We start from the raw sequence: 17,009 nt of genomic DNA, 5'->3' as shown, positions 1-17,009 counted from the left end.
CAGTAGCCACCTCACAGATTCTCTGGTCTTTTCAATATCTTACCTGGACTTATGGCTGCTCCAAAACTTGACTCCCAAGCTTCTTACCCTACTCTCCGGCTAGCCTGGCTTGGTGTTTACTAGTGACCACACACTGACATACAGATCCACATAATGTGCATGCACTCTGGTCTCGCCAGTTGCTCCATCACAGACACACAGGACTCTGTGACTTGTGGCCCCCCACTGCTAATTGCTGGCACTCAGACCACCACACACACACATACACACGGAATATAGACCTCCTCTCACCCAGGAAAATAATTAAAATACAGTTTAATAAGACAAGACAGACTAAGGTGATCAGGTGCAAGGCATAGCCAGACAGATGTACCTGTTTACACCCAACCAGGCCATTTTAGCCCCTTTTATTTTTCCATACCAAACCACCTTTATCCCCCCTTTTCCCCACCTTTGATTCCTCCTCTAAACATCCCGTAAGTTGCCTTATACAATCCCAAAAATGCTCTTCCCCTCTAGCCCCTAAAGAGTCCCATAACCCTGCAGGCCATAACCCTTCTCTGTACAGTGATCCATGAAGCCTCTCCCATTGACTGGTGGTGATGGGTGTCACACTCGGCCCACGGGCTGATCCCTCTCTGGGAGGAGCCAGGGCAGAGGCTCCTTTTCTCTGGGTATGTTATTTGGGCTTGCCCACTTGCCACTGTTCCTCTGTGCTCCTTTGTGTTCGTGGAGATAAGCCTTGAATCACGTAACCCAGCAGTAGATCAAACCCATTTGATCATTTGAATAAAATGGTATCTTGAGAATAAAAGTAAGAAGGAAAAAATGGACATAGGTAGGCCAGTGAGGGGGTAAAAGAAGCAATGAGAGTGTATTGTAGTAAAGCCTTTAGTCCATGTGCCTCCCAAAAAGCCATATAGGTTGCACTACCAGTATCTGTCATCTTTGAAAGGTTTCTCTACTGTTTGGGAGCAGCAGTTGGGTCAAACACCATTTAGAGGCCAAAACTTCACCCAGTTTCCCACATGTACAAAGTAACCCACTGAAGTACGTGTAAGACTGTAGAACCGTGTGCTTGATGATGGTGAGCAAATTTACCCAACAAATTTACATCTCACTTGTACACATTTTATAGCTATGTAAATATGTTCTAGTATTCAGTCAGACCTGAATCAACCTGCAGCTTCTCCGTGTTTTATTGCTAGTAATCTGAAAGAAGCAACACCCGTTTGTTGGTCATTGAACCAACCTTCAAATCCTTTTCATCCATGCTTCTGTTTACTTAGTAGTTCAGCTGACTTTGGAGGTGGAGGTGCCATTATAACCCGTGTCCACAAAAGCCTACACATTCTCTTTAAGTCTTCACAGGCTTGGTCTGGGATTTTAAAGGCGCTTAGGTGTTTCAAAATCCTACTAGGTACTTAACTGCTATGGATTACTTCTGGATGTATTTTAAACCCCCACTAAACACCTCTTGGAAATTTAAGGCACCTAAATGTCTTTAAAGATTTCTCTCTAGGTGCTTCGTCTGACTGAGTCCATGAGATTCATCCTATAAATAGATTAACACAGGAACACACTGTAAATTCTGTACAATGGATTTTCACTTGTTGTATTTGGCTGTGTAGTCTCTTTCTCAGATACCTATAATATATATTGACTCCTAACCTTCATAACTCAGTCTTTTTTTCTTCCCATTCACTTCATAGGCTGATTTTATATTTAGAGTATGCCTTTTTTCACCATGCACAAAATAGGAAGAAAGCTTTCTTAAGATTTCACTTGCAGATTTATTCCCTTCATTGTTTTTCCTTTTTTCCTTCCTTTTACAATTTTAACTCCACTTCTGTTGTTAAAAAAAAAAAATCAGTTAATATATTCAACCTGAAAAATTAGTAAGCTGTCATGATAGCTACAAACTATCAGCCCAACTTTGCAAATTCATGCTCCATACAGCCTTTTGAACAATCGGTTTACATGACTTACATTCTCCAAGTATCTCTTGCTCCCAGGTGTGGAAGCAAATAGTTAAATAGCAAAAGAGGTCCATGCTTGCATTTTAGCGAGTGGCATGACCCTTTATGATAGACAGGACGTGGATTAAGGAATATGTGATTGCTAGGCCAAGCCTGGATTAGTCTGAGATTTCTAGCTGGTGAAAGCCTAGAACAGTTCATTTCCACTGAAGAGGTCTTTGGTGCTCCAATGTGATGGGCAGAGCCCATGTGGTTCTTTATTACTGTTAGTCAGCACTGACAAGTATCTTGGCTGTCAGTCTTAGCAGTGGTATCAGAGAGTAACAGCAAATGAAATACTCATATTGCTCCTGTGCGAGATCCAGCTGCCTTGAAAAAGCTGTATACGTTCATGGTCAAGACAAACTGATGGGGCCATGTGGGGTTGCAAAGCCTTCAGTGTTCTTGTCTTCAGCCTTTCTCATGTACTCCTTGCTCTTGCAAAGGCTAAAATAGAAATGGATACCTACAAGATGATGAATTTCACAAGGCAGGACAAAATGTGTAACATGCCCATGCTACAGAGTAGAAGGATTTTCCAGTAATAGCAGCCTAGGCAATAGTCATCTCCCACGAAGTCACATGGAAATTTGCTTTAATGCCCTGGAAAAACCCCAGCAAAGTTATTGTGTATTTAGCTGGTCATATGATAGGATTGTTAAGCTGCTTCCTGCTTTTCAGGAAACACATTTGTGTTTATATCAGGGTTGTTGCTAGGACTATTTCTATTTATTGGCATTTTTAAGGACTAGAGAGAAATTAATGTCATATCAGAACAATTAACATGATAACTACTATTTTCTTTTTCAGAATGATAAATTTGCTGTATTTTGATACATGAGAATATCAACAAGGGTCTATCCAGTGTTATAAAGCTTGTTAGCTCTTACATTAACTACCAAAGCAATAAATATAATCCACATGGTGGATTCACTCTGACAGCTTGTAGCAGGCTAGTAAATGCCACTAACCCCATGGTCACCTTTAGGAGGAAGGTCCCAGGGTGAGTGTTGTTCCTTTCTCTCCTCTTTAGTCTGCAAGTTTTTCATATAAGTTAACAAAAAAAAAAAATCTTAAAATGGTTTGGCTTTGGGTTTTTTTGCCTGGCTTCCTGAGGAAACAAAGCATGGGAAGCCATGCTCTGTGCAAGCGTGTGCCCATTTATCTCCACCACCACCTTTTCAATCTGTCAACCTCTTGTGACAAAATCTGCGAGAGGCAGAATTTTCATAAATGAGTTCCAGAGATACTGCAGCTGCAGAAGAGGCTAGAAACAGCCCAAGAACCCGACAGCATGGTCAAACCTTTCAAAAGGGGAAGGGAGACAGCAAGACACACGCAAGCATACAATCTAATAAGGCTAACGCCAGCATACACATTTATCACAGGTGCTTTGCAGCGGATATATTTTGCCTGGAAGAGCCACTATATTTCATGTGGTCCTCAAAAAGTTTCTTGCTTTGTTCCCCCCATTAAGCTTGTTGCTGTGGAAGCTGTAGTGTCATTAATTGCCACCTATGCTCAAACATAGTACTTGGGGGTTTGTTTTAATGCTGCTCACCTGTCTGCTTTATAACTGTAGCTGTCAGTGGAGGTAATGCTGTTGTTTGTGTCTCAGCCCACAAGATGTGGTCTGAATTTTGTAATGTTAAAGCAGAGGTCACTACGTCAGGTCAGAGGTAAATATGTTTATGGATGAAAAGTCTGAGAAAGCGTGAAGCAACACTGGAGGAATTCCACCATCTCATCGAAAGGAGTTTCTAGCTGCGTTTTCACACACTTTTCTCAGTGTTTGACAAGATGAATGGAAAAACACTAGAAGTCCAACCCTGAATATTAGCGTGTTTGAGTTCAGTCACCTTTGCACTTTCCAGCACTTAATGTCTTTTCATTTGTAACACATTTTCTGTCCTTTGGAAATGAGTATTTTTCAGTATCTTTCAGCCCTTTGTTTCTCCCTGTGCTTAGCTTCAATGCTAACAATAACTCATCCAGGACTTTTTGCAGAGTTGGTCGCGGTGATTTTTATGCAGCAGCAGTAGCAGCTGGAGAAGAGGGAGGCATGTACCTGCCTGTTTTGTCAGGCAGAATGTGTATTTGGTGTGGCTATGTTTTTAACTTCCATTTTAATAGGTCACTTAGCTACATAAACAAACAGAGCTAGAGAATGGGCTGCACTGGGTGTTCAGCAAAGTCAGTAAAATATCCAGGTTAGTGTTTTCTTACAGCTTCAACCAAGAGTATGGGAATAAAAAATTAAGTCAGGAATTTATCTGCATTCAACTCTCCATCCTCTCTGCACATCAGAGATTTTGGGGAACTGAGTTGTTTGAAGGACAGAGTGAAAACAAATTTTAGCCAGAATGTGTACTCTCCATTATCTGTATCACACAGTGAGTGAGTGGTACAGCTGTAAGAGGACGATGAATCTGAGATATTGCTGACTTGCTTTTGGAGTTTAGTCAGCTCTGAATAGACACCAATACAATGCAGAGCTTATCAATAAAGTCCTAGTGTTTTGAGTGTGGGAGACATCAGAATGAGGACAAAATGGTCTTTTAACCAGAAGTCATGCTAAAGATTATCAGGAGAAAAAGCATGTTCTGACCAGATGAGTACACTGACAGCAGCTGGTCTTGATTAGATGGAAGATCCATCTAATCTAGAATTACATTTCTGACAGCAGCCAGTGGCGGGTGCCAGGGAAAGAGTATGGTAACACTTCACCCCAAATACCCTTCTACATCCCGGCAATCAGTGATTAAGGATTTGTTGAACCAAAGACCAGATCCGGACCATCACACTTAATAGTCCTTTTGAAGCATCCATTAAGTTATGTAACTTTTTTTTAACCCAGTTCACTTTCAGCCTCCAGAGTCTCCTGTGGCATTACCTGCCACACACAACTGGATTCCGTTCTGTGAAGAAGTGCTTCTTTCTGTTGTAAAGCTGATGCCTTAATCTGGTGCCCCATAATTCTTCTATTCTGAGAAACAGTGACTAACAGTTCCTAATGACCATTGTAGGTATGTGTAAAGTGAAGGTTTTAGTATTTGTTTTGTTCTTTCTTTCCCTGACTGTCTAACATTTTCTGAGCTGGAAGTATTAGCCTAATTAATCTCCCTGTGATTGAGGGGGACATTCCACTCCTGTGATGGTCCTTGCTTATCACCCTTTTCCATGTCTACCTGCTCCACTGCAGCCTCTGTGAAATGGGAGCGACAGTATTCAAATCCTGGCCATTGATTTATGCAGTGGTCTAGGACGCTTCCTGCTCTGGTCTTTATTTTCTAATAAGTCTTAATATTGTGTTTGCCCTCTTGACTGCTGCTGAGCTTTTTTTTCCATTGAACTATCCACATTACCTCCAAGATGTCTTTTGAGAGTGGTGACAGCTAAATTAGATCCCTCCACTGCAGACACAGAGTTGTTTTCCCCTGTGTTATGCAGTTACAGATATTAAATTTCATCAAGTAATGTTTTATTCAAATCAGTATCATAAAAGACTTCTGAAACTCATTCCAACGGATAGCAGTTTTGATTACCCTGAAGATTTTTATACAATCAAAAAGCTTCACCAGTTCATTATTTTTTTCCCCAGGTCATTTAGAATTAAGCTGATCAGGTCCAAGCACAGCCAATGGATCTGTTCTAGACTTTATTTCTTGTCTTTTGTTGCTAAAGCAGAAGAGCACCTGCCTCTTATCCCATCCAGCTCAGCCTCCTTAAGACTCTTGAGTAAAACACCTTGCAACACTTGACAGTAGAGATCTGTACTGCAGTGTGTGGGAGGGGAAGAGGGGAAAGGGTAGGTGTAGGTTGCATTACACAAAATAATTTGTCATGGTTTTATTCTCTGAGAAAAAAGAAAAAGCAATAGACCTCTAAGACAAAGGGTTGGAGTCCTGTCTAGACTGTCAGTTATTTAACACTTACTAAGCCAAGGATATATTTGAGATTGAAAGTGTAGCTTTCCAAGTAAAAGTGATTCATCTCACTGTGAGAAACACTTATTTTATAAAAGCAGTTTTGCAGCTAAAATCAATTATAAATTGCTCCGGTCAGGTCTTGGGTTTCACAGGTGAGTCACAGTTTTCTGCCTTACCTTTTTTCTCAGGTGGTGAGTGGCTCCGGGCTGCCACCCTTCCCTCACCAGCATAGATCCTATTCATCTGTCGCACATGTCCAAACCAAATCAGCATACCGTTTCTACGCTGCTTGACAAATGATTCTCTCAGATTACATTTGCAAAGAGAAGAGCACCATTCCTCACAAGTCCACCAGTCCCACTACAAACAGCATAGCAGAAGCTATGACTGGACAAAGCCTGGCTTATTTTTAACAGCGCAATCCGCAGCATTGTCAAGGGTGGGTGGGTACAGCCACTGAAGGAATGTGGTCTGGTACTCACTGCACTGAAGCACCCCCCTCTGAGCAGGATACTCCAAGAGCAACCGATCAGGAATTAGGAGGGGAAGACAGCATTTACACACAGAGAACCGATCATTTTTCTTTCAGAAAACCACTCTGCAGCAGTGAGACTGAGAGTGTACGGCCCTGTTGCCTCGGACTGCAGCCTATTAGCAGCATTATCATATTAATGATTTAAAGGCTTATGAATGCTAAGAATGTAAGTGGTCAGTCTGGCCTGTGGCCAGGACTCAACCCACTGCCCGCCCATGGTGAATAATCCGTTTCACGGTCCGTTTGTTAAACAGTGTACCAGAATACAGGAGGATATGGGGTTACAATATACGTTGACGGCACAATTGAATGCCATTGCTTTGCGGGAAGGGTGTGGAGATGCAGTTGTTGCCTGTGCACAGAAGATTTGCAGAGAGATACATCTCTGTTGTGTAGGACGATTTCATTGTGGTGTCCTGTCTCTGTACTGAATAGGGACTTCATATTATGTGTGGCCTGTATGATCTGTCAGGAATAGGGCGCAGCTCTAAGCAGTCAAAAGCTTTTTATCTCAGGACAGCAGCTTGGTTAGTATGGAAGACAGTTAAGCTAAAAATGCTACATAAACAAGGAGGCTGACCAGTTCTATATAAAAGACAATATGAACTACAGATAGAGCAAGACAGATATAAATGTCTTTTTTTTAAATTTACATTTGCTTAAACACCTGCTCCCACCACTTCCTCAGTCATTAAGTATTCTTAGTTTGAATGTGGCCAAAGGGAATCTGGAAAAAGGAGACGAAAGGCCACAAGAGGAACAACATAACAGGTCACATCTGTAAAGGAGTCACCAGAGCAAGACAGAAAAATAGCTGAAGGAATCGAGTGCTTGAAGCTGGTGACATCCGGGGAACGGCATCAGACATAGAGAAAAGTTTAGATGAAGGAAAACAAGAGCAGTGCAAAAAGTGCTGGGAGCTTCCAAGTGAAAACCAGAATGTAACAGTTGGAATTTTCTGGGGAAACAAAACCAAAAAACAAACAAATGCCAAAACCAAACCAAAAAAACCTCCCAACCCTTTGAAGAGGTAGAAGTCATGGAAACAAAAGTGACTTTTATCCATTAGATTGCTACTGCCTTTAGTCATTGCTGATGCTGCTAGTGACAAAACCTGCTTTGTTTTCACTGATCACAACTCTTGTGAAAACTAAACACGGTACCATGTTAGGGCCAGATAAGACTAGGAGGAATTGAGAGAATTCTTTACTGAATTCAGTGGTCACAGAGTTGAAACTATGAGAGACTGTACTTTTCTTATCTAGATGAAATTCTGATCTTAATGTAGTTTGCAGACAATGCTTATAATGATGAGGAAAACCAGCTTGATCATCCCATGCAAAGATGAAACGGCTTTTCTGGGAGACTGAAATAGCTAGCTATTTGCAGCAACTATTCAGTAATTTCTGATTTCAGATAAAATGGGTTTATTGTTGAATAATCAATTGCATCTGAAAACACATCCGTTATTCTGGAAGATAGTGACTTTTATTTGGAAAGCATGATCACTCAGGGAGGTGAGTGCAGATTAGAACAATATTCTGCAACTGTTCTAGGCAGCTTTTCTAGGCAACATCCCTAAGCTGGCAAAACAGCAGGAAACCTGCAACTGGGAGGGCACCTAAATTAAGCGCATTTGGTACAGGAATCACTGAAATAATGCCACTTGCACTTTAGCTTTTCAGGAATAAAATAGAGAACACTGTAGACTTCAGTTTGTCTAGTTCAATAATAAATCAGTAGTCCTTCTTATACTTAAATAAAATTATTTATTGTTTTCTTGCTTATTCTTTTCTGATTTTTGAGGTGGGGGAAGAGCATTTGAAAACACCACTTAATAAAGAGCAGCAGCAAATGAAGACACCTACCTATGCAATGGAAGATGCTTTCTAATTAGAAGTGCTTTTAACATAAAGGATTATGGACTGCACGGTGTAATTACAAAATGTGTCAGAAATAATTATACCTAACTTTAAGACTTTAAAGGACTTCTTAGATGTCTGAGATTTCTCTGGGTCTATAATAGACTGACTACCCACATCATTACGCTACTGTTTTCTTAAATATAGTTGTCTGAGGATCTAAGCTTTTTTTTTTCTTAACACACAACAGACTCACAACCAACCAGTGACAATAGTTATATTACTTAAAAAAACCCCAAACCTAATCTATACATAATGTATGCTAATGATTAAAACAGACTTTTTAGAAAACTGATGATCAATCAACTTTTTATGTTGGAACTGCATGGAATGCATTATCCTGATTCTGGAGTCTATTAAGACATACTGTATTTTTAGTGTTACATTTCATTAGCTATTTTATAAAACAACAGTACTATTTCAATGTTCTCTTTCAAATGATAATTAATATTTATTAATAAATATTCCTAACCAAGAATACATTAGTAATGGAGCCTACTATGAATGATTCAGATTGATGGGTGACCTTAGAAAACCCACGCTTGAGATTGAGGTCAGTAAATCGTTTGTATCATGACAACTGAGACTATTAACCCTGTCCTGTGGATGACAGGAGTGTGTCTCTGCAAACACAGAGCTGTGAAAAGCCATTCAGAAAACACTCCAAAAGATTGGCTTCCAGTTTTACTGTCCACCTATAGCACAGGCAGCTTGTTTTTTGCTTATTCTTACTTTTAGTGCTTTGTGCTTATGGTGGGTTAACCTTGGCTGGCTGCCAGGTGCCCACTGAGCAGTGCTCTCACTCCGTCTCCTCAACAGGACATGGGGAGAAAATAAGACGAAAAAGCTTGTAGGCTGAGATAAAGACAGGGAGATCACTCACCAATTACTGTCACAGGCAAAAGAGACTTGACTTGGGGAAGACTAAATTAATTTATTGTCAATTAAAAATAGAGTAAAATGGTAAGAAAAAAAAGACAAAACTAAAACCACCTCCCCCCCTCCCCTGTTTCTTCCCAAGCTCAATTTCACTCCTTCATTCCCAACTCTTCTACCTCCTCTCCCTGGCCCCAAACAGGGCAGGGGGATGGGGGTCATGGTCAGTCCACAACAGTTCCTCTCTGCTGCTTCTTCCTTCTCACACTTTCCCTCTGCTCCAGCATGGGCCCTCCCCACAGGATACAGTCCTTCAGGAACTGTTCGAGCATGCGCCCTTTCCATGGGGTGCAGCCTTTCAGGAACAGACTGCTCCAGTGCAGGTCCCCCATGGGCCACAGGTCCTGCCAGAAAACCTGCTCCTGCTTGGGTTTCCCTACACAGGCCATGGCTCTTGCCAGGAGCCTGCTCCTGCATGGGCTCTCCACAGGCTGCAGCTTCCTTCAATGCATGTCCACCTTGCTGTGGCATGGGGTCCTCCATGGGCTGCAGGGTGACAACTTTCTTCATCATGGTCTTCTCCATGGGCTGCAGGAGAAGCTCTGCTCCAGCACCTGGAGGACCTCCTCCCCCTCCTTCGTTTCTGACCTTGGTGTCTGCAGGGCTGTTTCTCTCACATTTTTCTCAGTCCTCTTACAGCTGCTGCACAGCATTTTTTTACCCTTTCTTAAATATGTTTCCACAGAGGTACCACCAACTTGGCTGAAGGGCTCAGCTTTGGGCAATGGTGGGTTCATTTTGGAGCCAGCTGGAAGCAGCTCTGTACAACACAGAGGCCACCCCCACAGCATCCCTTCACCCCCCCACTGCCAACACCTTGCCACTAAACCCAACAGTGCTCTTTTGTGCTTTTCCACAGCAAGAAATCGGACCTTGGTTCTCCCATGAGAGGAACTGCTCAATAGTCAAGCTCTGCAAAACTGTCCCTTAAGCTGAGTATAGGATGTACTTATTAGATAGAAGTACACTAGATTGATCACACTCACATGCTATTCCTCCTGAAGACTAAGTTAATCATGAACTAGACAAATCTAATATTCTACTAAATAAATTCGTATTTCCCTGCAATCAAGTGTGTACTACTGTATCTGTAGGTAAATGACGTGAGGCATTATAAAGAGGTCCTTGATCCTTACAGTATTTGGTGGAAACCAGAGATTGCTGAAGCCTTCTACCTCCTGTACTCAGCAGTTTGTAGTCTTTTGCAGCTTCGGTAAAAGATGGAGGAAGGCATTCCCTTTTGTATGAAAGGAAACACAGTTTGCATGGTTTCTCTGAGGCCAGAAAGTGAGTCAGCAGTAAGGAGTTAAGAGTTCAGAGCCACATAATAGTATCCAGTTACTTCACCGCTGCAGTCCAGCATTTGGAAACTGTGGCAGACCATAGATCCACTAACATTCATGATTATTTCAGGAATAAGTTATTCTGGAAATTAATAGAGACAACATCCAAAGCCACCGTTTGAATTTATTTATTCACGGGCAGTGTTCCTTAAAATTGGCACCACCATCAGAAAATATTGCCATCACTGACACATAATTCTCACCCATCTCAATTTTCATAGCAAGTTAAACTACTGAGCTTGAAAGCTGTGAAGTGGTAAAATACTATCTTTTTCCCCTTAGCAAAACAGCAATGCTCATGTTAATAAATATCTTAACTGCATATATGACAAGGTAAGGTAGAGAAAGCAGTGATAAACACTAAACCCCACAAGGATACTTACTAATATGCAACTGAAGTGGTATGTTAATCACATTAATACCTCCAGTAAAACTTGAGGCATCAAGTAAAAAAATGTACTTTGGTTTTAAACTTTCTTTTGTTTTTAATTAAAGAAGCTTGTGCCTTTAGTTCAAGTGCTATCTCAGGAAGAAGCATACTGAAGTGATTTAGAGTTGTAATTCTAGTCAGGTACAAATGATCATATGTAGTTATCTTCGCCGTTAATATTCAGAATTACCAACTTTTCCTAAATTGTGAATACCTACCTCTCTACTCACTGTATTGAAAAAAACTTCCAGCCCAAAGTCCTATTTTCTTTTCTTTACCCTTTCCTTCTCTGTAGGGAAGGGGTTCAGGATGTTTCCTAGAACATATTCCAAACGGTCTAAGGAATTTAGACCCTGCCTTTTCTTTTCCCCCTGGACAGAACAACTTGTAATCCTATTTCTCCTGAATGACTAGGAAGGTGCAAGAAAGCAACAGCTTCATGGGTTTATGAAAGGAAGGAAATGAAGTAATGATAAATTACACACACAAAAAGCTACTGGATCCTTCATTCTAGTCATGAAGAGAGCAACTTTGTTTTGCCTGCAGAACGTGAACAGTGCCTGAGTCAACAAGATTGAGTACTTCAGCGAAAATTCCTTTTTTGGTAACTAGAGAGTATGACTTGGTGCATTGTTAGTAAGTGATGCAAAGCAACAGGCAAAAAGAGCCAGTGCAGCAAGCAAGGAGGCAGTAAACACGTTTCACAGCTTCAACATGTCAGTGCTACCAGCCTTGACTGCAACAGTAACAAGTGCAGATTAATGAGTTTATGGAAAGAAAAATCAAATCTAAAAGTGTCAAGTAGAAAAGCTAGCTTCTTCTCTACATACCTGCAGTTAAGAGCCTGTGCTTTTAGTTTTTCTGTCTCTTGCTAGATATCATACACCACTTGTGTATAATTTTCTGAAAGCTAGATAATGATGAAGTTGTTCTTTGCCGTGTACCACATACAGCTGAAGTAAAAGCTATGCCTCCTAAGCAGTCGGGGGGGGGGGGGGGGGGGGGGGGGAAATCAAACTGACTCCAACTCAGAGAATTACAAACTCCTCCAGTTTGACCCAAAGCCAAAACTTTATCACTGGAAAGAAGTTGGTACAGTAGCAAATATTGTTCCCCAAATACTAAGCCTGTGGCAAAACCCAGATTCAGAGGCAATGAAAATTTCAGACACTTATAACATTGCAAGACACTCCATTTTGAGAGAAATATCAAAGCAAGTTACTTTGTTCAGCTGTTTGCATTTTGAATTAGAGGAGGGAGATGCTCCAAGATGGAGACTTTGCAGCTCACATGACCTTCAGCAGCTCAAGTGTTCAGCTGCCAAGAAGCAGCTGCCTAAAAACATTGCAAATTCATACTGAGTTAGCCTTTTAGATCACGTTAAGTTCTAAGATAGTACCATTGGAAACTACGCAGTGTTACTTCTGTAACAATTGCCTCTGGCTATAGAAGGCTGGAATTTGATATCTGCACAGTTCAGACTTGCAAAAGCTTTTTTATTACAGATGTTGAAGAGGCATTTCACACAAATTAATGCAATATTGAACTATGCAAGTTGTTTTTTTTTTTTAATGTTGGTGCTCCCACCATTATCAACATAAATATTCTTAGGAACGCTAGATAGAGTTTGCTTTCTACAGATGTGCTTGTTTTAATAGAATAAGTGGTCCTTAAAAGCCAAAAGAATTAATGACAAAGTCCTTGCACTGCCTCAGTTAAATGCAATTCCTTGATAGGGATAGAAAGACTTTGGCCAACAGTTATCATGGCAACAATCGCTTGGGGTGGGGTGGTGAAAACAATACAGCTGAAGTATAAAGCTTCCATTTTAACATAACCTCTTTTGCATTACTCACAGAACAGTTTACTGTTTTCTTCTGAAGGAAACCTGACAGTGCTGCAAGTTACAGGCATTCTTCCCTGGGAGAAATTAGGAAAGAACCAGTTCGCCCCTTGCCCAGAGCTGTGTGCCCTCCCCCACTCCAGCAAACGCTCAGAAGTAAGTGGGAAACAACAGAAATCAGGAGAAAAACAAGGTTTTTCTTAGCTATCTACTTATTTGTAATACCTTTACTGAAGAGACAGGCAGAGACCTAGTGAGCTTGTGTCCATCAGTCCCTTTAACACTTGGATTTAGGCTGCTTTTCATCACAACAGTGATTTGAAAGGTGCAGCTTCAGCTGGCTAAGTCACATCCATAAAGGGAAGGCAATAATAAGCATATGAAGGTGAAATTTGCAGATTAAAGCAAGACCAATATTCCCACGTATTAATGACATTTGAAGCAAACAGATCCAGCTGACAGGTCAGAATGGATCCCACCAACCACGCTGCTCGGCCTTTTCAGTCCGCCTGCTTAGGTTTTCCTCCAACTAACCAGTGCAGTTGATGCACATAGTTAACGGATTCCTCTCTCAGCAGAGGCATGGCAAGCACTGTGGGTTCCACATTGGTCCTTTTCCCTTTTGCTCCCACTGCTTTCTTTCCCCTGCCCCACTTGTTCACTCTGTCACCAGAGCTTCTCCTCCTAGGTGGCACCTGCCATCAGGTCAGATACATTACCTGTATCTGCTGTCTCCTTACTTAAGACTGAAAGCTGTTAAGAATATAACTTACTAAAATTCCTCATGAGCAAGCAAATGAAAGCCTCAAAAGCCACGCCTATGAACAACCAAAGTTGGGCTTTTCTCTTCAGCAATGGGATTCTGTATTTTGACACAAGATGCCCGACACTGCTCGCTTTCCAGTTTTCTACACTGTTGAGGAAAAGCTTGCTGAAAGCTGGTCATCCTAGCAGTTCACTAAACTGTAGAAAACATTCTGGACAATTCTACCTAAGGATTAAAAACTTTGCCCTTTAATACAGCTTGTCTTGGGAGACTATAAAACCGCAAATATCCAGTTTAGAGCATATGTATGTTACACAAGACCGGATAGTGTCCTGCTGCTCTCCCCTGAACACAGGGGCATCAAAATCCAGCATCTCTTACAGATCCATGCTGCATGTACCTGAAGTACAGCTTGGGATGTAGTGTCATCTTGCAACTGAACGGTAAAAACTACATTAGTGATGGTTTAACACCCCTGAAGGAAGCTTCAGCAGGTTGCTTGTAAGCCATGGTCATGGAACTATGGCAAATTATTCAATACTTCAGGCAGAACTGGACATCAGAACCATCAAAGAAATATCAGTTTCTTCAACTGGTATGAGCTATACTAACCTGAACTTTCTGTAGATTTGAAGAAAAATATAAAGAGTTAAAATGAAATGTTTTCACTTGTTTTAAGGGAAGTAAGGCTAAATTTTAAGCTTCTGCTTAGTAGTTGCACTTTCTCCAATTAGACTTCATGAGAGTGGTCAGTCACTGAACCAGGATTCAGTTGTATTGTGTGTGTATTTCCATTGGTAGCAGAAGTAAATAACTACACTTCACCATTTTGTACCTCAATGCCAGTTGGACACTAATACCAGCACTGTTAAGGATTAAAAAACAAAAAACCACAGCTCCCCCACCCCCACCTTACAGACCAGTCTGTTCAGAAGGCAAGTAGACAGCCATTAAAAAACCCAACCAAACTACGTTTTGATCAGTGCAAGAAATACCCCACTGGTTACAAAGCATGCAAGTTTCCAAGTATACTTATTCTCCATTTTGAGTTGCTGGGGCAAAAAATTGCCCTCTCTCCTTTTGCCAAATTCTCAGACATTAGGCACCCATCCTTTTGCTGCGTTAAGAGCCTGTGAACACCAAACGCTTATTTTATGACTAAGGCCTACAAGCATTCCCAAATGGGAAAAATGTTAGTTCACATCAGTGGACATCCCCTACTATAACATCATTACAATCAAAATGGGGCAAGAGAATATCTTTAAGCAAAAGGATCCAATATCAAAAGTGCATCTGTGTCCACTACTCCCGCCTTGATCTTGTACACGTGCCATCTTCATCATATTCACCCATCAACTGCAACATATACGTTCCAGTATAGAGAAGAAACTGTCCAGTTATTTGTGCTGCATGGGACATTAGCTGAAGCACCTTCCTAGAAGAAAAGCCATTTGTTAAAAAAAAAATTTCACCAACAGGGTGACATTGCCCCATCCCCCTCAACACCTTTAGGATGAGTTAGATAGATATATTTAAGAACTCTCTCATTCCTCCTCACTTCTGAGAAGCTGGTCATTTTTGTACCTTCTTTAGAGCAAATACTTCTGTGGCCATTGATTGACAGAAAACTATTGACATGTTGGCAGAACCAGAAAACACATTTAACAAAGAAGGCTGTCATCCTGTCAGACATTTACAGGCCTTCTGCAAAGCCATCACTCAAACTACCGGAGCACCACTGAAGACTTAACTTTGCCTGGGAGCCCAGCAGCATTCCTGCAGCATGAATCCACCTCGCGTCTCACCTTTAGGCCATTCACTAATACAACACTGCATATATCTCCAAGCTACAGATCAAACTTGATTAGATCTGAAGCTGAGCAATCACATTACAGTGGATGCCCAACAGCAAAACAAATGAAGCCAGGTGAATTACTACTGTCCAAGCTGCAAGCCTTAAGAATTCTCAGTTCGTAACTATTCTATTTTTTTAAAGTTTTAGTAAGTATCAGCATTCAAATATACAATACTGTGTGACAATCAGTACAGATCCATAAACTAAGATCAGGCAAGCATCAGAAGTCTACAATATAGACTGTGGATCACCACAAGATCACAGAGGAATAGAGATCATCGTATTTGAGTGGTCATATATTCAATGTAGTTATACCCGTGTCTTCCTTCCATTCTCCAAGAAACAATCAGGATATCAGTGCTGAGAGCTATATTCAAAGCCTCATCCCTGAAAGTTAAGTAGGCCCTCACAAATATGAAGCTGAGGCATTGGGGAAGTTGTACGCAAGAACTGGAACCATTCCAAAACTGGAAAGGGATCAGTTTCTGAAGATGCAGAAACCAGACCAGCCTTCCTCTTCTGCAAAAAAGAGGGAAGATTTTCTGAATTCCTGTCTGAGAAAACATGCAGCTGTGAACCCTCTGCTGCTATTCACTTCTCCTTTGAGCTCTACCAGAGAAGGCAAAGTCTTCTTCCTACAAATTCAGTTTTTTCCTCTGTGATGAAAGAAGGTTTGCAGTCAAAATCCAATGCTTCAAAAGAGTAGAATACCCTGTACTTAGAACCTAGGAACCCTTTTAAAAAAAACACTGTACCTTTGTTCATGCTTCCCACACATATGCCAATTCAGTACGTCCTTCCCTCCACCAGATAGTACAGGCCAAGGAGCTTTACGGTTGTAAGGAAAGCTGCACCTGGTACCGAGCTTTTGAGCAGCTGCAGTGTGTCACTTGCACACGAGAGCAGTTGTCACTTAAGCCATGGAGGAAGTTACTTGTTGAACTGGACATCTGATCCTTCAGTTGGACACTACAGGGAGAAACTCTTAGGGGAAACGCACTAATCAGATCTGGCAGGCTTTGAGCCGCTCCCACCAATGAACAACTGCAGCATTTTAAAGTCCTTTCCCTTCACACTGCACAGGTGGGCTCGGGGAGAGGGCATCAGAGTTAGCAATTTGGAACTCATTAGCAGAGGGACTACACCAAGAACCTAACATCATCTGTCTTCAATTTCAATAGCAAGTTGAGACAGGCCATCTCACTGTTGTGTTCAAGAGTACCCAAGGTTATCTCTTCTGTCATTCTTGTTCTTTGCTAGCAGACTACTTTCCCACCCTGACACTGGCACTTCCCTCACAGCTCAACTCTAACATAACAGTGCTTCCAGAAGAACTCCACAGCTACTTCAGCTGTTCACCAGTACCATTTCTTTCTCACCAGCTGCCCTGTGTTGGCAGGGAGGCAGAACTATCCCTTCAAATTCTTCTTAA

General features: G+C 41.4%; 1 protein-coding gene across 4 annotated transcripts in view; it reads right to left on the bottom strand.

The window, feature by feature from the left end:
- CIDEA (cell death inducing DFFA like effector a) overlaps positions 1 to 17,009 on the bottom strand; it is a 50,755-nt gene that overhangs the window by 25,131 nt on the left and 8,615 nt on the right. The window contains exon 5 of one of the 4 annotated variants that reach the window (XM_076330008.1): positions 305 to 2,465. The exons of 1 other annotated variant lie outside the window; for it this stretch is intronic. In XM_076330008.1, the coding sequence (XP_076186123.1) occupies positions 2,375 to 2,465 (91 nt within the window). In that variant the 3' untranslated portion in view covers positions 305 to 2,374. Of the gene's footprint in view, positions 1 to 304; positions 2,466 to 7,530; positions 10,766 to 12,109; positions 15,158 to 17,009 lie in introns of those variants that run through there. 2 more of the 4 variants (XM_076330010.1, XM_076330007.1) reach the window with 2 other exon arrangements.

This window comes from Aptenodytes patagonicus, chromosome 2, assembly GCF_965638725.1.
Source record: "Aptenodytes patagonicus chromosome 2, bAptPat1.pri.cur, whole genome shotgun sequence".
NCBI lineage: Eukaryota > Metazoa > Chordata > Aves > Sphenisciformes > Spheniscidae > Aptenodytes > Aptenodytes patagonicus.
This window is presented reverse-complemented; position numbering and strand designations above follow the sequence as displayed.